This window comes from Artemia sp. Qi Xiang Cuo, chromosome 7 (assembly GCF_049724085.1).
Source record: "Artemia sp. Qi Xiang Cuo chromosome 7, ASM4972408v1, whole genome shotgun sequence".
NCBI lineage: Eukaryota > Metazoa > Arthropoda > Branchiopoda > Anostraca > Artemiidae > Artemia > Artemia sp. Qi Xiang Cuo.
Genome location: NC_142800.1, coordinates 73,824,113 through 73,848,735, shown reverse-complemented (window position 1 = coordinate 73,848,735; position 24,623 = coordinate 73,824,113). Strand labels below are relative to the sequence as shown.

Below are 24,623 nucleotides of genomic sequence, written 5' to 3'. Positions count from 1 at the left end.
TTTGAAGTTGACAAATATTCGTGAAAAGATTTGCTTAAATCTACAAAAACTGAGTGATTAACAACGCCTTAGCATATAAAATTATAGCCGATAATATCGGCTTTCAGGAGAAAAACAAGAGGGAAATTAATCTTAATGTCCGTCCGACGGACCACGCCTAAGAAAAATATACAATGTGTTATGAGAAACGTATTCTTTGTTCCTCCACCACTGAAAGAAAAACCACTGGGTCTTAATATTTTTTTTTTCCTATATGTACCAATAAGTCAAAAATGATATTTGCTTGTTTAATATAGATGTCCCTCGGCCATTCTATGGTGGCGCCCATGCATAGGTGTATCTTTTGAGCTGCAGATTTTCAACCAAGCTTGAGTTGAAGGTTTTTAACCAGCTACCTTGATCAAAGCTTCGGTTTAAGTGATATTAAAGCTCGGACTTTCACGCAATTAGTCGTTTTTATATACTTCCGTGGAGCGAGGGAGGGCCAAGAGTTTTAAAGGATATTTTTTGTTGCTTCGAAGTTGTATGTCCAATCATGCTTTACGATGGGCGCCCATAAGCTGAATTCCAGGGGGGGGGTAAAACTGGTCTAATTGGCACTTTTAATGCTATATAATAGAAATCTCAGAACAAAAATATAAAACTAAGGCAGCATCATTCAGCCAGGGGAGGGGGGGGGGGCATATGATAAATTTTTATCAGATCTTTGGGAAAAAAGGAGTCCCCCAAGACATCTGATAAATTTTATCAGATGTCTTTGGGAAAAAAGGAGTGTGTGTGGACCAAATGCCCTCAGATGTTTCTGTTCAGTTAAAAATGGTACTAGAACTTTCCATTTCCATTCAAATAAGTCTTTCCCGATATTTTAGGACTATTGGTTCGATGCGATCGCCCCTGCAAAGAAAAAACGAATTAAGACGCATCCGTGATCTTTCTTTTGACAAAAAAAAATTCCACGTTTTCTTAGATAGTAGCTTGAAGCCACTGCAGTAGGGCTCTCTAGTATGCTGAATCGGATGTTGTGGCTTTTATTAAAATTGCTTGACTTTTGGGGCGGGGGGGAGTATTTCCTCCTATTTTGAAAATCAGGCCGATTTTCTCTGGCTCGTAGCTTTCAATGGCTAACACGAAACTTAGTGAATGTGATATATTTGGAATCTGCATAAAACCTCAGTTCTTTTGATGAATCTATTGTTATCAAAATCCCGTTTTAGAGTTTCGGGGGTCGAATCACTTCTTTTTTACAGTTTGTTACCACGAACTGTTTTAAACTCCATGTGTTCTGCAAAGAAACTATTTCGTTGGACACCCCTTGGAACTTAATTGGTAAGACCAAGAATTAGAAAGGCATTGCTTCAATCTGACTGAAGGATCCAATTATCTTTGGACTTGAAGTTGGACTACGATTTAGGCACGGCGATTTGACATCGAAAAGCTTTGATTATTTTGATATCAAGCTTTTGAAAAGCTTTGATACCAAGGAAAATGGAATGCTTACATGATAGCAGATTACTGCTTGAGTTTGAAAAACGAATGTTCCTACTAACAGGGGCGAATCTCCAGCATTTTTATTGGGAGGGGGGAGAGCAAAAGGGGTCCATATCCAGATAGTCAAAGGGCATGGGATGCAGGAGCATCCCGAAGGGGGGGCAGGGGGGGGCGCCGCACCCCCAATTTTTTGACATTCGGTAAAATTTTTGCCGAAGGCGAAAATTTTGCAAAATTCTTGATTTCTGCAGAAAATTCGGCATAAATCAGGTAGCGATTCGGTAAAATTTACGAAGATCGCCCCCCCCCCAATAAAATGAGCCTCAGGACGCGGCTGGTGGGATGTATAATAATTTTCATATTATTGGGGGGGCGATAGCCCCCCTCGCCACCCCCAAACGACGCCCCTGCCTACTAAGTACATTCAAGAATGTCACGCAAAAGAACCTTCCGAAGTTTCAAGTAGCTGTTCGTGCATTTAGTTTAGTTTCTACACTGTTTCGTTTATTTTTTCCACATGATGCTTAGTTTTTATTTAAAATACTACGTATTTTATCATATCATATTATAATATCTTGAAAAATTTGAGCTCCTAGCCATAAAATAATCTGATGTTTGAATTTAGCTCATTAAATACGAACAAATCAGCACCGAAAGCCATGGCATCAAAGCCACTGTTGTCTAGTGTTATGTTAAGTCGATAGTCTGGCATCTCTGGCCTGTCCAGGAGTATCTCTTTTTTCATTCCTTCCTTCCATCACTCCTTTTTTCCTGCTTTCTCTCTTGCTCGCTCCATTCATCTATTTTTCTGTGTAATTGTTCACTATAAGCTCATAATATTTTTTAGTATTTTAAATCTTCTGATGGGCGTTTTCATTTTTGCTGTCTAGGGTTAATGCTCGTTCGCCAAGATCGATCTATGGGAAGAATGTAGTTCTTGTATGACATGCAAACTATAAAAATAGTCCATTTCTCCGGTCTCTCCTTGACTCCTTTGAATTGTGAAAGTAAATTTATCAGACTAACCTTAAGTTTGCAATATATTTTTTGGTGCCTAGTTTTAAAATTATGACTGATCTTCATGTTTTGTCCAAAAAGATAGAGGATATTAAATATGAAATTAGGGGTAAGCTGTTGCTATTGCTTTATAGCTTTGAATTAAAAAGTAAGTCAACGGGGATCCTGACTTTTTTCATCAGTGTACATTTTCAAAAAATACGTGTTTACATTAGTCTTGCTTTTAAAAAAGAGTACTTATCTGTTAGCCAATACACACTCGAGAATTTCTGTAAAATCAGACAATAACCGGTTTATTACTGTTTATATACTGAGACAATTAGCTTCGGCTCAGTGAAAAACTACATTGTACCTATATCTTAATAAATATTTAGTTGGTGTTGTGGTTAGGTTACATTTTGCATGCATCCCTGCTATACTTAGCCCCCCCCCCGACTGTGCAAATATACAGCCCAAATTATATATATATCCTATCCTCTAAGTGTCTCAGTTGTTTCGACTCCGTACCTGTACATCCAAATTCTCGAGTTTGTTGTGGCTAAGAGATAAGTACCAAAATAGTATATTTGGTATGGTGCCCTATTCCCGTGTGATTTTTTTTATTGTAATCACTGAGCTAAACTCATGTTCATCCCTTGAGTGATGGGTAGTTCCGGTATTTAACCAAAACTTATTATGAATGGGTCCGGTCTTAGTCAAATTTCCTGTTAGGGTTGTTGAGTCACATTTCGCCGTCACAAAGAATGATTTGAAAAATATTCTGATTGACTTGTTATAACAAGTTCAGATAGATATTTTTCACTGGAGTTTTAGTTCGTTATTCAGGTTTCAGTTCGTTAATCAAAATAATTAGAAAAAATCTGATTGGCTTGCTACACTATTTCAAATGATAGGATTAAGTTTTTGTTGGTTAGAAGGGATGCAATACTAATTTCCTATTTGTAACTACAGTTGCTGCCTCTGTGATCCAAAGATTTGAACCTTTTTTCATGATCCAAATACATGAACCTTTTTTGGAGTGGCTCTCGAAAAAAGTACACAAAAGGAAAACTATATTTTTACTTTTCCGACCAAGCTGTGGGGGATCTTAGTTCTATTTCCTCTTATTAATCTGTCTTGTAGGATTTTTTCCTGCGTAATTTTATTTAGAAGGTTTAGCGTTAAAGTGAATCAAGTTCAGTTTTTGCTTTTCTGTAACGTTGCAGTAAAAAAAAAAGTCCAGAGAGTGTAAAAAAATGAAGATTCTTCTTTCTTCTTTTTTTTATCTAGTTGTATTTTTAATGAATGGAAGCTATGTAAAAACTGTTGTGTAACAATGAAAGTGTAAAAAATGTGAATGAAAGTGTAAAAAATGAAGATTCTTCTTTCTTCTTTTTTTATCTAGTTGTGTGTTTAATGAATGTTATGGAAGTGTTATGGAATGAATGTTATAAGGAAGTTATGCAATACAAAATCCCAGTCTATTTACAGGGGCAGACTTAATTTAGGGATTTTTATTTTTTTTGAGGAAAGATTGATCTTCGATTTTTATTATTATTTTCTTCATTTATTTAGTTGAGCTTATTTGGTATTGATTGTTATAGCTGTCCGTCTTCACTGCTTTGTTGGTTTTTTTTTCTGACAGTTATTTCTTAAATGTTGAAATGGTGTAATGTTAAGAAAAAAGTTGAATTCAATGTAATGACTTCACACACCCAAAGATACGTATAAAAAAGTGTTAGGCTCCATTTTGTTAGGAGGAGAAGGTGATGACCCTCAGTCTTTTCTTTGTCTTATTTTCTGTCATTAATCTAATTTTGTCCACTTTCTTGTAGCTAGCATTATCTGGAAGCTTCAGTATCAAAGCGAGGCAAATTCAAATTTGCTAAAAATTAGAAAAATGAAAAGATTCTATCTTGTTCGTTTGTATCTAGTTTGATAATACTGAGTTGTTTATTAATTTGAAGCTATGCAATATCTCTATTTTTACTTACAGTTGCTGATTTGGTGTACTGGCGGGATCCAAAGATTTCAGGTGCAGTTTTTGGAGCTGGCCTAGTGCTCCTTTTCGCCCTGTCTCAGTTTTCTTTCATCAGTGTTTTTGCGCATCTCCTACTTTACATTTTGGTTGGAGCATCCATATTCAGACTTTACAAGACTGTATTGCAAGCTATTCAAAAGACAGGAGAAGGACATCCTTTCAAGTACAATTTTGTTTTTTCTACAATTTTATTTATTTCACATTCCAAGTGGCTTAGTATTTAGAGGCTGAGAAGCTTCTAAGGGCTTCTTATAACGAACAGAAGTTATTACATATAGGAGGGTATTTACCCTTGGTTCTTTACACTAAAGTTTGTTTTTTAGAACTTTAAAAAAAGCTTACTATTCTAATTAGACGGCCCTTGTATTTCAGGAGTCATTATTAAATAATGGAAACACAAAGTCAAACTTGAGCCTAAAGAGCGGGGTACTGAGGAGCGAACGATCCCCCCTCCCCTCATATGCGTAAACATTTCTGTTGGTTTTAAGTTTTAATAATGCTCCTTACTTTCAGCTGCAAAAACTTGCTTTTTTTGGTTTTTAATAATGCACAGAATATAGGATTAGACCTATCAAATGAGCTCATCCCATTTAATGGGTTTTGCTACCAATGGTGTTTATGGGATTTGTGGTTGATGCGATCAATGGGGTCAACGGGGTAAACCCCGTTTAATGGGGGTTAATGGGGTTTGCTATACTCCTTTAACAAATGATTCACACAGCACCCTTTGACTCACCGTAGGCGAGATGAAAAGATGATTAATCGCTGAATTTCTTTTTTTTTAATTCTAATCGCTAAAAAAAAAATACAAAATCTATTGAAAGGCTTCATTCCAGGCGCAGTAAAAGAAGGATCTTTAAAGCTTTCTAATCAGTTAGGATCCCTTAGAAGGCTTCTCAGCTTCAAAGTCAGATAATATAATATCTTGAGCTTGAGAACATCACCTATTAGCTGACATGTAGATTATCTCTCATAAATTAATCATATGTTGCTAATACCTTATTTCAGTTCACATTTTTGAAAGGTGGAGTGAACACCAAATCAATCCAAAGATAAACTTTTAAGTTATTGTATTTTTTATGAACTGACAAAATATAAAACAGGATTATTTTGTTTGATACTTACCATTAACAAAAAATTATCCTTTTCAAATTAAAAAAAAAAAATAATGGTCTTAAACAAATTGAAAAATCTACAGTAGGGCTTGTTAAAAAATAAAGAGCCCAATGGCTGCTTATTTTAAACCAAGAAATAACCTGGAAATTTTATGAAAATAGTAAAGTAAGAGAAAGATCTAGAGTTGTCATCAGCATATGCTTCGGATATATTTTCTAAATTATAAACTTTTTGTAAATATCCTACTGAATTCTGCCTGTAAGTTGAGGAGAAAAAACGTCGTCAAAACGTGTAATAATATGCACGTTTAAAGTAATAAGCATTGTATTTCAAGAGAGCAGATAAGTTGAATAGTGTGCTGAATGGTTTTTCGCTTTTATTAGCTATTGATCTTCTGAATAATTTATTACTTTATTATTGTTATTTTTTTAATAGTTCTGGTATTATAATAATAAAGTTCAAAAAGCACTCAAATTGCAATGAACTTTAAGATGTTGAGAAAAGCATCTTATTCTGGGGTTAATTAGTTTCGTTCTTTTCATAAGTATTTCATCCACAGATTCAGTGGGTGATTTTTGGGGTGCATGCCCCCCTCTCCCCCGCCATAAGGGTAACTGTTCTACTAATCACAAAGATGGAGGGGCAAAATAACAAGGAGAGACCCTCCCCCCCCCCTTCCCCCCCAAAAAAACTATTAATACTCTTTCTGACCCAGAGATTAATTAGATTAATCGATATCAAAAAAGTACAGGGTCAGTGGTATCTTTTCCTGAGTTGAAAAAATTTTCAACTTTTTCTTCACTTTTGAAAGAAATAGAGAGATTATGTTTATTTAAAAATTTTCCAAGTTTATCGCTAAGTTTTGAGATGTATGGTAAAGTGTGAAAGTTTTGTTCTCAATTGCCAGAATAACTGAATCAAGGGGGACGGGCCCCCTATTTTCTTGTTTTATCTTTTTTAATCGTCTATCTATGATATTTCAGTAATTTCATATGGTGACTGACATTTCAGGGGGAATTGGGCAGGTGAAAGAAGGGGAAGTTGAAATTAATAGTTAAAACCCATGACTTTAGGGGATTGACTCTCATATCATTAGTAACAGCTTCGTCTGATATCGATTCCAAGATCTATATAGGGCTACTTTTTAAATTTTTGAAACATGTCTCTAAGACAGTTAGATCATCAACAAATTTTCATCTATCCGGGAAATCGACACCAAGAGTGTTTATCATTGTAAGAAATAAAATTTGGCATAAGAGGGCTCCTGGGACACGCCATAATAGATTGGGAGGGGATCAGAATAAACATTCAGGTATTTGACGACTTGCGTTTTATTAGAAAGCAAACACGCAATTATTCTAATTAAATAGGGGTCAACTTGAGAGTCACTGGATATTTTTTCTACCAATGTATTGTGGTTAATTAAATCAAAAGTTTTTTGCAGGTCCACTGCAATAACATTGAGCCAGGTATTGGGTTTACATATTTTGTCAATAAGGTGAACAAGATAGTGGGTGGTAGTTGTAGAGCGTATGTTTCCGAATTGTCTTTGGGAATGCCTAATTGGCAACCATACACACAGTGCCTTTTTTATTTAGTTTTGATTTGATTTAAAGAAAATACCTATTCTTTTTTATTTACTCTAAAGCAAAAATATTCATTTCACTAAGACTAGACTTTACCCCTCAAATAATGGTGAATATCAGTCACAAACAGCTAAAGTATTACAATCAACATACATTAGTATATAAGTTGCAGATAAATGCAGTTGCAGATAAATAAGTTGCGGATAAATAAATAAGATTGCAGATATAAGTTGCATAAGTTGCAGATAAATAAGATTCCTCTCACAATTTGAGTGCGGTAACTCAAAATGTGTCATCTTTTGTAATATTAAAACTACCTCCCCCCCCCCTCCTAAACTCAACTTATTGCTTTTAAATCCCGTGGTACAGCAATTTTCAAAATTCACAAGTTACTGCTTTGGAGGGAGAAGAGAAGGATTTCGGAAGTTGGAACTAGCTTCCCTGACCCCATTTCATACCACGGATCTATTTTGATTCGAGGACACAGATCCACTTCGAATCCCTCATATCAATTAATAACCGTTTTTTTTCTATCTTATTTGGTTTTCAAGATGCTAAGAAGTTCTTTTCTTTACAAAACTAATTGTCAAGCGCATGAATAATTGTAAAAATATATTTCTTGATACAAATTGTTTACCGTATTGGATGAAAAAAAAAACAACCAAAAAAACCTGATCTCTAAGATTTATAGTGGTGTCTACATTGTCCCGTGTTCATGTGGGAAATTTTACATTGGTAGGACCCATCAACAACTAAGTGAACGTTTGCATGAGCACAAAATTTCAATAGATAAGTCCCTGAGATTGGAAAATAAAAATGACAACTTTGATTCCACCTTGGCCCTGCATATCTTTGAAAATCCTACATATCTGGTTCTTTTTGAGGAGGAAACTTTAATATCTACTTTAAATGTGTAAATGGTCTGCAATCTTTTAAAGAGGTAATTGAGATCAAAAAATATATAAACAGAAATTTGGCTATAAATAGAGACACCGGAGATATTTCATTGAGCCCAATTTATAATAATTTAATATTAAAAGACTCGATCAATATTTTCGCCCAGTCTAATTTAAGAGAACTTATTTGCAAGGTTAGATTTTTTATTATTATTATTATTATTTTATTTTTTTTGCACTGAGGACGGCTTGGAGGAGGTCCTTGTCAAAATATTTGCTTGTTCTTCGTCTTCATGTTCTGCCACTGGCTGACAAAATCCTCGTTTTCTCACCTTTTCTATTTTACTTTTCATTTATTATTTCCTTTCCTCTCTTTAGTTTCATTTACCATCACAGGTGACTTAAAATGGGATTGTCATATTAATCATATTTTAAAACGTGCAAATGCTGCGTTTTCCCTCTTGAAACTCCTTGGAAAAATTTAAATGTCCTAAATCACATTGTTTGAGAATTTTTTTTCTCATTTGTATGCCCAACCCTCGAGTACGCCTGTCCTGTTTGGCATCCTGGCATCTCCATTAAATTGTTGGACAGAACAGAGCACAGTTTATATAATTATCCAGTATGATCTTTCCCTATCTCACCCATTATAAAAACCCGGACCAAGGTGAGAGTGCTCCAGAGAACGTTTTTGCAGATAGAAACATAGGCGGCATCAGATCTTTTCACGGGTAGACAAGTCAGACTGTGATATAATCGGAAACCAGTGGAAACTTGCTATTACGAATAATGCACTTTGTTGGAAACAATCAGAAACAGACTAACCCGCTAATGCAGAAAAAAGTGGGAGGAGCTTTTTGTTCGCACCGAGAACGAAGACCAGAAATGATCTGCGATAAGCTTACAGGATAATTATATGAACTGTGGAACAGAGGCAGTCCAAAAAATGTGCCTAAGAATTATCTTTAATGAGGGTAAAGTGCCTTATATTTCCCCTTTGGAGAAGCCAATATAGTTACCCTTAAGGAAAGGAGAGCAAAAAGTTCTTTGCCTTTCGCTAACAATGCCCTTCATAACCCTCGGACAACTGCCCTTGTCCCAATCAATATTCACCGCTTCGGCACCGTGTTCTGCTCAAACAAAAATCCCCTTCCTTGTCCCAATCAAAGTTTCCACTGAAAGATATAGAAGAACTTTCAACCCTTACATATAGTGGGCGTATTCAATCAGTGAATCTTCTCTAGGGCTGACAACCCTTATGCCTTCTCAGGACCAGAACGTAATTTGCATTTTATTGAAAACAAAATAAAGTTTAAATGTTTTCACATTTTAACTTTAATAAATTAAAGATATTAAAACTTTAAAGAATAAATATCAGTATATGTATATTAAAGGGTCTTTTTTTTCTTTGCTTGATGTTTTATGGGTGTTTCCACCCTTTTCCAAAAATTGGGTCAATTTTCTCAGGTTCGTTAATTTTGATAGGTAACATTATCTTTATGTTACCTATAATAAAGACTCTGTTTTTTTTTTTGCAGTTTAGGCTACTATTGAGCCGGGTCGCTCCTTACTTACAGTTCGTTACCACGAACTTTTTGAAAGGAGGCAAAACTTTTCTTTTATGAAACTACGAATTATCTTAGTATCCAAATCAAACAGTTCTTGGTAACGAACTGCAAGTAAAGAGGAATGCGGCTCAATAGTTACCTAAACTGTAAGAAAAAACAGTCTTTATTATTGTGGATACATCAAAAGAATCGAATTTTGATGCTTATTCAGAATATTTATAAAATTCATACTCTGCAAAGGGCTGCCTCGACCTTTTCGGGGTACCTGCAAGACTGGGGACCTTGTGGTCAACTTTATTCGCACTTGAGGAGTGGCGCCCCTCGAGGAAATTACAGCTTAGTAAACGACACAACATTTGCACGGGATTCTGACTAATGGACAATTCTTCTGGGCTTGGTATGTTTTATTGGGCGTCTTTGGGCTGAAAAACATCTTCATAGCTATTTTACCTAATTCGAGCCTCCTTCTCGTATTTATGTTGCATTTGCTGGCACGGATATGCACCAAATAGGAGTTATTAAACTTGAGACGACCTGTACCGGATGTTAACTCTTGTAAATAAATAAACTTTGTTGAATGTTAATTACCAGGGTGGGTCCACGATGAGCCTAGAGTTGCACAAGGCCTCCATTTATGGAGGTCCCAGGGACTTCTCGCTGTCCGGTTCTAAGTCCGCTTAAGCACTTCGGTGTAGACTTGAGAAGATATGTGATCCCCGTCCAGCACTAGTATCCGGGATCATTGCTTTTCCTGAGGCGAAAATAATTTCAATGATTTAAAGAACATGAAAATTGGAACTTGGAATGTTACGACATTAAAAAATGACTATCGTATCAAAATTTTGACTGACGAATTCAGACGATTCGAACTGGATTTATTAGGAATTTCAGAAACTCATATCCCAGGGGTAGGAAGCATGCAATTAGGTGATATAGAATTTGTTTACTCAGGCAGGAAGGATGGGGTACATAGACAGGGAGTAGGGCTCATGATGAATAAGGAAGTTGCTAAGTCTTGTTTAGACATGGGAAGGTATTAATAATAGAATACTAATTGCTCATTTTATGACTAGAAAGTTCAGGGTATCAGTTATAGTAGTATACGCCCCTGTAGAACCGACTGACGGAGATACTAGTTACTCAGATGAATTTTACTTACAGTTACGGGAGCAAATAGACAGGATCCCAGGTAGAAATATGATGTTATTACTGGGAGATTTTAACGCCCAGGTTGGTAGATATAGGGATAGATGGTATCCCAGCCTAGGTAAATTTGGTGTATGAAAAGAAAACAGTAATGGATACAGACTTGCAATTTTGTAGGTATAACAATCTAGTTATAACCAATACGGTGTTTGGTCATAAAATGACTCATAAGTTAACATGGTATTCACGTGATGGTAGGACAGCAAACCTTATTGATTATGTTATAGTAAACCGAAGACTGGCAGGATCAATACAAGGTACTAGGGTATATAGGAGTGCTGTTATTCATGTTAAAAGTAAAGATCACCATCTAGTAGTGTCAAAGGTTAATTTAAAACTGAAATATCGGAAGGGTAACTACCTCCCGGGAGGTTATAATGTTGGTAAACTCCAGGATGAGAATTTGAGAGAAACTTTCCAGGAAAAGTTGAATACTAAATTTGAGAGTTTAAAATTTGACAGTATGGGAGATGGTTGGAATAATTTATGAACAATAATTTGTGAAGTTGCAGAAGGTGTCTTAGGGAAGAAAGCTAGGACTGCAGCCAAGAATATTAGTGAAAAAGGTATATGTTTAATAGAGAGGAAAAAGGACCTGTACAAGAATTATCTGAGTGATAGATCGTATGAAAACAAAAGAAATGTAAAGAAAGTGGAGAAAGCATTAAAATATGAACTAAGGAGATGTGAAGTGGAGGTCATGGATAAAATTGCCGAGGATCTGGAAGATGCAGCTAGACGGCATAATAGTAAAATTTTGTACTGGCACATTAACAAATTGAGAGGGAGTAGTCAATCCGGACTTGTCCCAATTAAAGATAGGAATGGAGTCGTAATTAACGATAAAGAAAAAAATAAAGAGAGATGGGCCGAACATTTTGAGAACTTGCTTAACTGAGATAGAGTTGCAGGAAAAAATATAGAGGAAAATGAAAAAGTTTGTGATACCTTGGATGTGAACGAAGATTTGTTTTGTGAGGAGGAATTAGCAACAGTACTAAAAGGATTAAAGAATAATAAGGCCCCAGGTGCTGATAGGGTGGTAAATGAGTTTCTTAAATATGGTGGCTCTGAGGTTAGAAATAAGTTATTGAAGATTATGGATATGATTTTTGAAAAAGATGAAGTACCTAACGATTTTAGGAAAACCTTAATTAAGCCACTTTATAAGAAAGGTGATAAGTGTGAATGTGGTAATTATCGATGCATTAGTCTGGTCTCTGTAGGTAGCAAATTACTTATTAATACGATTCCTTTTAAACTGAGAGATGGCTTATACAAATTTTTAAGAGAAGAACAGTGCAGTTTTAGGAAAGGTAGAGGATGTGTCGACGAAATTTTCACTCCTAGGTTAATAATTGAGAAGTGCCTGAGTTTTCGAACACATTTGGTCCTCAGTTTTATATATTATGAGCCAGCATTCAATTCTGTTGATAGAAGGTTTTAGCCAAGGTCTTATTTTTGTATGGTTTACCAGACAAATGCATTGGAATGAATAGTGCTAAGTACGAGAATAACACTGCTGCGGTTAAGGAAGGAAATGAGGTTAGCAGCTGGTTTTGTATTAAATCAGGAGTTAAGCAGGGTTGTGTTCTATCCCCCTTTATTTGGATTATTTTGATGGACTTTGTTTTAAGGAGCACAGGAAAGGCAATGGGAGACCACGGAATCAAATGGGGAGGGAAAAGTCTCCTGAACTTGGATTTTGCTGATGATCTAAGCATCCTAGATGAAAGTGTGAGCAAAATGAATGAAGTTTTAGAGGTTTTGCGAGTTCAGGGTGCTAGAATTGGTTTTTGAAAATTAATGTTAGGAAGACTAAGTCACTAAGGCCAGGAATAAGTGAAGATGAAAAGGTTGTGTTTTGTAATGAAAAGATTGATCAGGTGGACAGCTTCACTTACCTTGGTAGTATTATTAGTAAAGATGGTGGGTGGGAGCAGTGAAGATGTTAAAAAAAGAATAGCCAAGGCTCAGGGTGTTTTTTCACAGTTAAAAAAAGTCTGGAAGAATAGGAAGATAAGTCTGCAAGCCAAGATTAGAATATTGGAAGCTACAGTGATGACAGTGGTCAAATATGGCTCTGAAGCATGGAAAAGCGGATGAAGATTTGCTAGAAGTTTTCCAGAGAAATTGCTTAAGGATTGTTCTGGGTACCCGGCTGACTGACCGTATTTCAAACAATAGGCTATACGAAAAATGTGGTTCAATACCGCTCTCTAGGGCTATAATGAAAGAAAGGTTGAGGTGGTTAGGGCACGTTGTGCGGATGAAGGATGACAGATTGCCGAAGATTGTTCTTTTCGGTCAACTATCTAGGGCTAAACGGAAAGCAGGTCGTCCCCGTCTGGGGTGGGTGGACGTCATAAAAAAGATTTAGAGGAAATGGGAACTTCGTGGGCGGGTGTAAAAAGGGAGGCTTTGAATAGACTGGGGTGGCGGAGGAGCGTGCGTAGCTGTGTTGGCCTCAGGCGGCTTGGTGCTGCGGTGAGTTGCTAGTAATAGTAGTAGTAATGCTACCAATCAAAAACAACGAACCCGAGAAAATTGGCCCAATTTTTGAAAAAGAGAGGAAACACCCATAAAACATCAAGTGATCTTAATGACAAAATCGTATCATATTCATTATATCAGATAACCCCAATGTTAAGGTTTCAAGCTCTTATATACAAAAATGTGGAATTTTGAGGTTTTTTCCCCTGAAGCAAGATCAGGGATGCATGTTTATTTGCTTCTTTTTTTAGGTATGATTGTACCGAACCAGTGATCCTAGGAGATCGGGAGAGAGCTCATTGGATTGGAAATCAAAAGTTTTAGTGCTGGTTTTTAGTGACCAAAATTATTGGAGGGCAACTAGTCCCCATCCCACGGCCCTTTTTACCCAAAGCTTTCCAATTAAAATTTTGAGATAGGAAGTTTGTTCAGTATAGTTGAAAGACCCAATAACTATATTTTTGAAGATCAATTGACCGCCCCCGCCCCCTTCCCCCCAAGACCCTGGAGGAAGGGCTACAAGTTATGAACATTGCCCATTGTTTACATTAAGTATTGGTTATTGCAAAGTTTACATATATTTTTCCTCGCTGGGAAGGGGGGGGGGGGGGCTACGTGAAAGGATCTTCCCATGGTTGAATTTTTCATAGGCAAGGGAATTATCTATGGAGAGGGAGCTGGATTTCCCAGTATTAAAAAAATCAACTGAAAATAAAGAGCAATTTTGAACTTAAAACGAACGAAATTATTATGTATATGAGGGCATTTGCCCCCCGCTCTTTACGCTAAAGTTTTTTTTTTATAACTTTTTAAAAAGTTTACTAGTCTAATTAAATGAACCTTGTGTTTCAGGAATCATTATTAAATAATTGGAACAAAAATTCAAACTTTAGCGTAAAAAGTGGGGTATTGAGGAACGAGCAATCCCCCTCCCCCTCATATGCGTAATAATTTCTGTTGGTTTCAAGTTTTAATAATGCTCCTTACTTTCAGTTGCAAAAACTTGTTTTTTTTTTTTTTTTGTTTTTTTTTAATAATGCACAGAACCGCGGGTTAGAGTTATAAATGGAGTTCATCCCATTTAATGGGGTTTGCTATGAATATTCCTTTGACAAAAGATTCGCACAACGCCTTTTGACTCACCGCAAGCGAGATGAAAAAAACGATTAATCACCGAATTTCTTGTGTTTAAATTCTAATCGCTTAAAAAAAATATAAAATCTATTGAAAGGCTTCATTCCAGGCACAGTAAACGAAGGATTCTTAAAGCTTTCTAATCAGTTAGGATTCCTTAGAAGGCTTCTCAGCTTAAAAGTCAGAGAATATAATATCTTGAGCTTGAGAACATCACCTGTTAGTTGACATATAGATTATCTGTCATAAATTAATCATGTGCCGCTAATAAGTTATTTCAGCTCAAAATTTTGAAAGGAGTGAATGGCAAATCACTCCAAAGGACAAAGTTTAAGTTATTGTATTATTTATGAACTGTCGAAACATAAAATAGCATTATTTTGTTTGATACTTACCATTAGCAAAAAATTAGTTCGCTTTCCTTTTCAAATTTGAAAAAATTATATTTAGTAAAAATAATTTGTAATTCATGTTTTCTTATAAGCTAGAAAAAACGGCAAAGTGTACAATAGTGTCGTTTGGGTTTTCAAAACATAAGTGCCAAATGGCTTACCTACTGATGTTCGAATATTTGTTTTTGTTTTTTTCAAGTAATAAGCATTATATTTCAAGAGAGCAGAGAAATGGAATAATGTGCTGAATGGTTTTTTCTTTCACTAGCTATTGATCTTCTGGGTAATTTTATTACTTTATTATTATTATTATTTTTCAATAGTTCTGGTATTATAATGAACAAGTTCAAAAAGCACTCAAATTGCAGTGAACTTAGATGTTGAGAGAAGCATCTTATTCTGGGGTTAATTAGTTTCGTTCTTTTGATAGATATTTCATCCATTGGATATTCATTAAAATGTTGTTTTTAAGCAATTAAATGGTATTGCATAGCAAATTAACATTTAGTTCCGCTGTGGTAATCAGGGGTCGATTCAGTGGGTGATTCATGTCTCCCTCCATAAGGGTAACAGTTCTACTAATCACAAGGGGGGGGGGGCGCAAATAACAATGGGGGAACCCCAGTTTCACTGACTCTCCCCCCCCCACACACACAAAAAAACAATCCAGTATCTGCCTCAGATATTATTTAGATTAATTCAATATCAAAAGGACATAATGTTAGGGATCAGTTTTTTTTTTTTTTTTTTTTTTTTTTTTTTTTTTTTTTTTTTTGCATCCAAGGTACGGTAAACAATTTGTATTAAGAAACATATTTTACAATTATTCATGCGCTTGACAAGTAATTTTGTAAAGAAAAGAACTTTTAACTTCTTAGTATCTTGAAAACCAAATAAGATAAAAAGGAAACGGTTATTATTTGAAGGGTGATTCGAAGTGGATCTATGTCCTCGAATCGGAATAGATCCGTGGTATGAAATGCGGTCAGGGAAGGTATTTTCAACTTCCGAACTCCCACACTTTTCCCTCCAAAGCAGTAACTTGTGAATTTTGAAAATGGTTGTTCCACGGGATTTAAAGGCTGTTTGTTGAGTTTAGGAAGGGGAGGAGGCGAGTTATTTTTAATATTACATAAGATAACACTTTTTGAGTTACCGCACTCAAATTGCGTGTGAAATCTTATTTACCTTCAACTTTAATATATACGGATTGTAACATTTTACCTGTTTGTCACTGATATCCCCCATTGTTTAAGGGCTCCACGCTGGTCTCAGTGAGATGAATATGTTTGCTTTAGAGTAAATAAAAAAAAGGCCAAAAGGTTGTTTTTCTTTCTTTTTTTTTTCTTTTTTTATTTGCCAAACTGTATTTCCAGACATTTGAAAAAAAAATTGTCAGATAAGCTGTCAGTTAATTTCTAGCGTGATGATGTTCTGTAGTTTTGGCTTCTAACAGAAGACTGGTGCCCCCTTTAAGGTCTTCAAAAGACAAAGGTAAGGTGAGATGTGGGGTTAAGGGTCCAAAACCGAAGAATTTTGGATTAGACTGTGATTTTTATCTCCTGTGTTCGGCTAAAGCACAAAGATTTATTTTTTGTAAATGACTTGGCTGTCTGTTTTTTTTTTTTTTTTTTTTTTTTTTTTTTTTTTTTTTTCTTAATTGATTAATTTAAAGGGAATCTTTTTACCATAAATTATTTGTGTGACAAGTTCATTCTTTTTTTTTCATTCACAAGTAAATTAATGATAATAAAAAAAAAAGAATTTACTGGAGACAATCCTATGAAGGTTTGCGGTCGTGCGTAGGTCCACATAGCTACTTGCCTACATAATAAATAAAATAATAGATAAACCTAACCAAAAAAACAATAGTAGTTGTAAATCCAGTCTTCATCACTTATCAATGCACGCCTCCCCTACCCTGCCTCCCAATCCACCTTTATCTCCCCTAGCCTCCCTTCGTCTCCTACCCATCCTAACATCTCCAAAATTAATTTTGTATTTTCAAACTTGGTACGTGTCCCATTGCTCTAATGCTCACTTGTAGGGCATTTTATACAGATGGATTCAAGTGTTTCATTGAGAATGAAGATCAGGGAATTTGAAGAAAATGAAGACACTGACATTATTGTTCACAGGGATCTTGGTTGTGTGCCCGAACATATCTGTTTTCCCCTAAAATGCTTAGATTCTTGTGGCTTCCTGTAATTTCTTTTGTTTTCTACACAACTGTTTCATTGCCTACATTTTTCCTAGGACTTACCTTGATGCCGACGTTAATATTTCCCAGGACAAGGCCCGCCAAACCTCAGATATCATTGTTCAGGAGATCAATTGCGCTACTCAATATCTGCGTCACGTTTTACTCATTGAAGACTCCTTCGACTCGCTCAAGTTTGGACTTGCTCTTTGGCTTCTTACTTATGTTGGGTGTTGGTTTAATGGACTAACGCTTGTAATTTTAGGTAAATATGACTTGCCTAATTTTTCATTTCTCTTACTTCCTTTTTCATTTCTTACTTCCTACTTTTCATTTCTCTTACTATTTTTCATTTCTCTTACTTCCTTTTCAGGCCCTTATTATTTTGGCTTTAGCCAAAATAATTCAAATTTGAATATTTTGAAATTTGAATATCAAATTTCGAATGTTAAACACTTTTGTTTGTCGCGTACCTGTATTTGGGGGGAAAAACGATCTTATGTATAGTTCTGCAGTTTTTGGTAGCATTTTGGCAGTTTTTGGTTAAAAATCAGCAGATATAAGCTAAAAATCTATTGAACCAATCAGGTTAAGAAGGTATAGCGTTCCTTTGAAGGTGCAGTTGTCTTTGGGAACCAGGGCTTTGGAGTCGGTTCTAAGTTAAACTGACTCCAACTCTGACTCCACATTTTCAATATACCGACTCTTGACTCCGACTCCTGAATATTTAAACATAACTGCTCCGACTCCGAGCTGTAATACTTCGCTTTTCATAAAAAGTACATAGTTTTATCAAATTCTAGATATGATTTCAATAATCCTATTACTAGCTAATATTATTTATCTTATAAATTTTATATTCTGCATTGCCAGAATCGCCGTAGAGTGAAAAAGCATATCTCTGTCCATCTATTAAGCATTTTTCAATGTTTCTGCTTTTTACATGTAATGTATTTGCAAATATTATTTGTATATTCTTCAATAGTGATACAAATAATTGAATAAACTGTTTCTGTAGTAGTACTGTTGTACTATGACGCCAAAAAATTCACTATAATTAATATTCCTATAAAAATTCTTGTTCACTATAATTAGCCTACAATATGAATTTTGTCTATTATTGCCGCTTTTTAGTTCAGGCTTAACTCCGGTTATTATGTGTTTCTTTAACTCCGATTCCAAAGGGTCTTACACTATTTCTGTTGCTCTGGGGGTGGTGTTAGGGTAGGGGAGGGGATACCTGCCCCGGGCGCAGAAATTTAGGGGTCCAAAATTTCAAACAAATAATCTAACGGTTGTAATCATTTTGTAATTTGAAATTTTATTAATAAAGGAGAGGGCGAAGTTAATAAATGAAAATGATTAACACAATATTAATTAGTTCGTAATTTAAATAATAAATTAAAAAATAAATTTTTAATTCATTTATAAATTGAAAATCGTTTTGTTAATGAATGGAAACTTCGTTAAAATTTGACCTAAAAAAAATTTTGAAAGAGGGGTGCTAATCAAGATTTTTCTCCGGGTAAAAGGGAGAACCGCCACCGTGTTACTCCGACTCCAACGCCCTGTTGGATACCAACAGATTGTTAATGTTTGAGTTTTCTCGGACGCTTTTTCAAATTTGACTAATTAGTTTTGCTTATTTGTTTTCGTGGCTGAAAGTGCTAGCACTGATGAAAGTTTCATACTGTCCTGAAAACTTCGTAACTTGGAAACAACCAAGGGGAATTTCTTAAAGAATCAGTTCTCAGGCGTGAGCTGAAAATCTTCTTTGTGTTAATTTTTCTGTGGTTACTCTTAAAAAAAAAAATGCAAAGAAACGGGTCTAAGGTCTATGAAAAAAAAAGAGAGAAAAATAACATGACTATTTAGCCTGTATTGAACAAGGCGCCTTCAGTGCAAATGAGAACAAAAAAAAACAGAAACAGAAAAATTTGGAACAGAATCCCACCAAGTCTATTTAATCACAAAATAAAATCTACAATTCAGTTGTTTCTGGTGAAGTATCAAAATAAACTATTCGAGTCATCTCTGTCACATCCACATTATAACTAAAGTCAAAAGAAATGAAGAAAGAATGTATTGTGTTGCGGAATCATCATCTTCTTTTCTTCCATTGCAGCTTGGTGTCTAATTATTGATTTTTTTATTATTATTATCACAAATTGAATTGATAAAAAGATTGTCAGTATTTATTGCCAATCTGTGAGAAGGTGTTTTTTCTATTTCTTTGGATTCCCTTAGCCGTTATAATAAGACCCCTGTTTCCTTTGAAATAAATGAAGCATTTTCAGATATATGTTTTTCATCATAGGTCTAAAACACGTCAATCCTAAAACATGGTAGTCTGCCGGACTACCGTTTCAAGTTGATTTGAATTAAAATCAGGTTGTCATCAATTCATGGCTAATTGGAGAAAAAGCCAAAGCAGTTGATAGTCTCAGTGAGAGGTACAGCTGGCATAAGCCTTTTTCAGGAATGTATAAAAATGATGTCATTTTCTCTTGTTGATAGATAGTCTATCATCCATCCATCCATCTTGGGGAAGAACTAAGGTAGATAGTCATAGAACTTTAGGGATGATCGAAATTTCGGGGTTGATTCATGACGGACACCATTGACTGGACTTGTATGCAAAACGGGGGATTAAATTTGCCTGGACTCACAGGCGAACAAGTGATCTAAGTCTAATAGACTCAACTGCTTAGAGTCTCAGGCAGACTACCGTGTTTTATGATTGACACGTGACCAACAAATCCCCTGGATTTTTCAACTGTTTTAGTGAACGGCGGGAGTAGCTATGACTCTCAAATTGGACAAATACTTGTGTGTTAGCGTCTGGAGAGGCACTCCTGCCTGAAGTCTCATGCAGGTTGACTGAATTTTAGAATTGACACATGACCGATAAGTCGCCTGGAATTGCTGGCAAACAAGCGTCCAGTCCAAAACCTAGCAGGGCTGTTCCGCCTGCCTGGAGTGTCGGGCCAGGCTTAGCACCCAATTCCTAAGCTCAAATAGTTGCACTAAAAAAAAAACTACATTAAATTTTAGGTTGACCTAAAAGTCACTTGGACTCGCAAGCCAACAAGCGCCTATAGCCACATTAGCTTGTTGGCCTTGTAGTGCGCTATCTTATTTTTCTGTTTTTTCTTAAAGACAAAAGAAGAAGCAGATATAAATTTAATCAACAGTTTTTACTGCTTACTTTCAAATAGTTTCGGGTGGTATTTCCGATATTTGTGCCATTTTTTCTTCGTGTCCATTCTATCTAACAACCTATTTTGGTTTGTCATTGGGAGTGTTTTGGCTGGATTATTGCCTTGTCCTTTTCAAACAGTTCGTGGTAACGAACTATAAGTAAGGAGCGACCCGGCTCAATGGTAACCGAAACTCTAGAAAACGGGTTTTTGATACCAATAGATATATCAAATGAATCAGATTTCAATGCTGATTTCAAATATATAACTTTCATCAAGTTTAGTGCTACCCATCAAAAGTTACGCGCCTGAGAAAATTTGGCTGATTTTCGAAAAAAGGGGGAAAGACCCCTAAAAGTTATAGAACCTTAATGAAGATCACACCATCATATTCAGCGTATCAGAGAACCCTACTGTAGAGGTTTCAAGATCCTATGTACAAAAATGTGGAATTTTTTATTTTTTCCCATAATAAATATCACGGTTGTCGTTGTATTTGTTTGTTGTTTTTTTCTTTTTTTTTAAGAGGTGACCGTATCGACCCAGTAGTCCTAGAATATAGTGGGAGGGCTCATTGGAACGGAAATTAAAAGTTCTAGTGCCCTTTTTAAGTGACTAAAAAAATGGAGGGCAACTAGGCCCCCTCCCACGCTCATTTTTTTCCCAAAGTCACCCGATCAAAATTTTGAGATAGCCATTTTGTTCAGCATGGTCGAAAATATGGTAAATATGTCTTTTAGGATGACTTGATCCCCCAAAGTCCCCAGGGGGAGGGCTGAAAGTTATGAACTTTACTCAATGTTAACATATAGTATTGGTTATTGGGAATTATACAGACTTTTTCAGAGGAGATTTTTCTGGTAGGTGGGGGAAGGAGAGGGTCGGGGGCTATATGGAAGGATCTTTCCATGAAGGAAGTTTTCAGGGGGGAAGGTAAAATGCATGGAAGGGGGCGCCGGACTTGCAAGAATTTTTTAAGTTATATTTGTAAGTAAAAAAAAATAATAATGAATGAGTTGGGCTGGAGGGGGGGGGGGGCAAGAGGAGAGGATTACTATGGAGAATATTTCCGTGGAGGATGTTTCTTTGGGGTAAGGGACATTTCTATGAAGGGGGCGCCAGATTATTTAAGAAACGATCAGAAGTTAAATAAAAAAACAAGTTTTTTCAACTGAAATGTAAGAAGGAATATTAGAACTTAAAACAAACAGAAATTATAGCGTATGTGAGGGGGTTCTCCCCCAAGTCAATACCTCGCTCTTTACGCTACAGTTTTTTTTTAGTGCTTTCAAAAGAGCTATCTATTCTAATTAAAAGGCCTTTGTGATTCAGGGGTTTCTGAATCAAAAATTTTTTTAACTTTTAACGTAAAGAGCGTGGTATTGACTAAGGGGAGAACCCCTTCATATAAGTAATAACATATACGTAATAAAAAAAAACAATAAAAAAACAAGCGATACGGCTCAATAGTAATCGAAACTTTTAAAAACGAAATTTTGATGTCAATAAATGTATCAAAAGAATGTGTTTATAATGCTGATCCTAAATATATAAATTTTATTAAGTTTAGTATTACTCATCAAAGGCTACGAGCCTGAGAAAATTTACTCGATTTTTTAAAGAGGGGGAAACATCCCCTACAAGTGAAAGAATTGTAATGAAAATCACACCGTCAGATTCAGCGTATCAGAAAACCCTATTACATAGGTTTCAAGCTCATATCTGCAAAAATCTGCAACTTTGTATTTTTTGCCAGAAGAAAAATATACGAATATAGAAGTTAGTTACGTAAGTTAATTTGTAAAGACATCCATTTAGCAAAAGAAAAGTAAAATTTTTATGCAAATAAAAGCTGCATTAACTAAAAAACGATCAGAAATTAAATAAAAAAAACAAGTTTTTATAACTGAAAGTAAGGAGCGACATTAATACTTAAAACGAACAGAAATTATTCCGTATATGAAAGGGGCTGTCCCCTCCTCAACGCCTCGCTCTTTACGCTGAAGTTTGACTCTGTCTCACAACTTTATTTGTTAAAACAATAAAAAACTTTAGCGTAAAGAGCGAGACGTTGAGGAGGGGACAGCCCCTTTCATATACGGAATAATTTCTGTTCGTTTTAAGTTTTAATGTCGCTCCTTACTTTCAGTTTAAAAAACTTGTTTTTTTTATTTAATTAGTATTAGAAAAGAACACAATAAACATAAAATCAATGCGGAAAATGAAGGGTATTTTTTGGCTACCTAGCATCCAAAGGAAAAAAACGTGGAATTAATGCGGAAATAATATGTTTTTCCTACCTAGCATCAAGAATATATAATAAACAGACGTTTAAATTAATGTGGAAAATGAAGGATTTTTTTGCTACCTACCTTCTAGAAGAAAGGAATACAAAAAGTTTGACACCGACAAAGGAAATGAAGGGTGTTTTATTTTTCTCAATGTTAAAATATGATACATGAAACATATATAAGCGGACCACTATAAGTAGTTAGTGGTCCAAAAAAAGACAATTAGTGCGATAATTCTGCTTGACCAGTTTCTAATTCAAATTGAAACTCAAAATTACAATCGGATGGGTAAATGGAAATGTGAATTCGACATGCTGTCAACAATCCAAGCCTAGTCAATAATGATAATTACAATTTAACAGTCAGTTTGGTCTATTACTTAATAGGAGCTTTCTAAGACTGAAATATTATTTTTATGGACCAGATGATAAATGTGGTATTAAACGTAATGCCTGGTCGACACTATTGAGGTTTGATGATTTTTTGACAAGTCGTGTTCCAGATGTTCCGAGCCAATGAAAACATTATATAATAAATCTACAAGCCGGATTAGTTTATGGAAAGAAGTTTTCATTTTCTTAGCTCTACCCCTTCCTTATTTATTTGGATTGAAATGCGTGTGAAGTCTTTGGTTGATTCGGAAGAAAAAGAAATAACTTCACTTTGGCATTGCTCCATCGAGACTGCAGGCTTCGTTAAGGCGTTAGTCAGGACTTGGTCTGGATCCTGATCGAGATTTTTTTTTTTTCGTCAAGTGCTATTGGTCGTCTTTTTTTTTTTTTTTTTTTTTTTTTTTTTTTTTTTGTCAAGTGCTATTGGTCGTCTTTTTTTTCGTCAAGTGCTATTGGTCGTCTTTTTTTTTCTTTTTTTTTTGTCAAGTGCTATTGGTCGTCTGTTATATTTTATTTGATTAATATTGCTTTTCTTTTTTTGCTGGAGTGTTAAAGGTGCTCAAGTGTTTTTAGACAACTGGTTATCACTCTTGGTGTATTCACTCCAATGAGATAACCGTTTGCGTTTCTAAATATATCTTTACTTTATTACAAGTACATTGAGCCAAAAGAAAGTTTTGTTTTTTGCATTTTTTTCGATAACTTCATGGAAATGGACTACACAAATCAGAAAAGACCGATGCATGTACACAAGACTTCGTTTCCGGGGAGGGGGGACAGGGGTATATTTGTCAAAGTAAAAAATTGGGGAATTATATTCTGGGGATGAAGTTAGAGAAAATTTACCAACTTTATAATAATATTTCACTTCCTCGTCTGTCTTGCCCCTGTTCCATTTGCTTGTAATAAATTTCTATCTTTGAGATCTGGTGGCTAGTATGTTGTTAACTTCCCTTTTGTTTAGGATACATGGCTGTATTTTCCCTTCCGAAAGTGTACGAGACGAATCAATCAGTAATCGATTCTAATTTGGCAATGATTCAAAGCAAGTATGAAGAAATATCCTCAAAGTAAGTTTCTCGATTTCTTTAAAAGGGAGGAGTATCCCTCCACAGAACCCAACTAAGAGGTATGACTATCCCCCCCTCCATGTCTTCGCATCCTCAGATCCCTCAAAAGAATTATCCTACAACCACAGTATAATTAAAAGGGAAGAGTATATCTAAAAAAAAAATGAATCGATATGTCACCTGATAAATGAATCAATTTTTCACCTGATTGGTCCTTCTGTGTGAAATTTTGAGCCAATAAAAAGGATAAAGACTTTCTCTACCCATTGTTGTACTTGTTGTTACTATTTCAAATTTTAATCCAATAAAAGGAACGCAAAGTCTAATTGAAAAAGAACGAAAATTTATTGTGTCACAACACTTTGTTACAAATAAGCTTAAATGACAATATTCAAAGCAAGTTTGAAGAAATATCCTCAAAGTAAGTTTACCAATTTCTCTAAAAGGGAGGGGTATCCCTCCACAGAACCCAATTAAGAGGGCGGAATATCTCCCCCTCCATGTCTTTGCATCCTCTTCCTCCCTCAAAAGAATTATCCTACAACCACAGTATA

At 35.5% G+C, this 24,623-nt stretch overlaps 1 protein-coding gene across 1 annotated transcript in view; it reads left to right on the top strand.

Moving 5' to 3' along the window:
- Positions 1-24,623, top strand: part of LOC148950671 (uncharacterized) — a 78,121-nt gene that overhangs the window by 43,000 nt on the left and 10,498 nt on the right. The window contains exons 5-7 of the mRNA XM_089092555.1: positions 4,481-4,688; positions 17,173-17,381; positions 23,964-24,069. Coding sequence (XP_088948681.1) covers positions 4,481-4,688; positions 17,173-17,381; positions 23,964-24,069 — 523 coding nt within the window. The remainder of the gene's footprint in view (positions 1-4,480; positions 4,689-17,172; positions 17,382-23,963; positions 24,070-24,623) is intronic.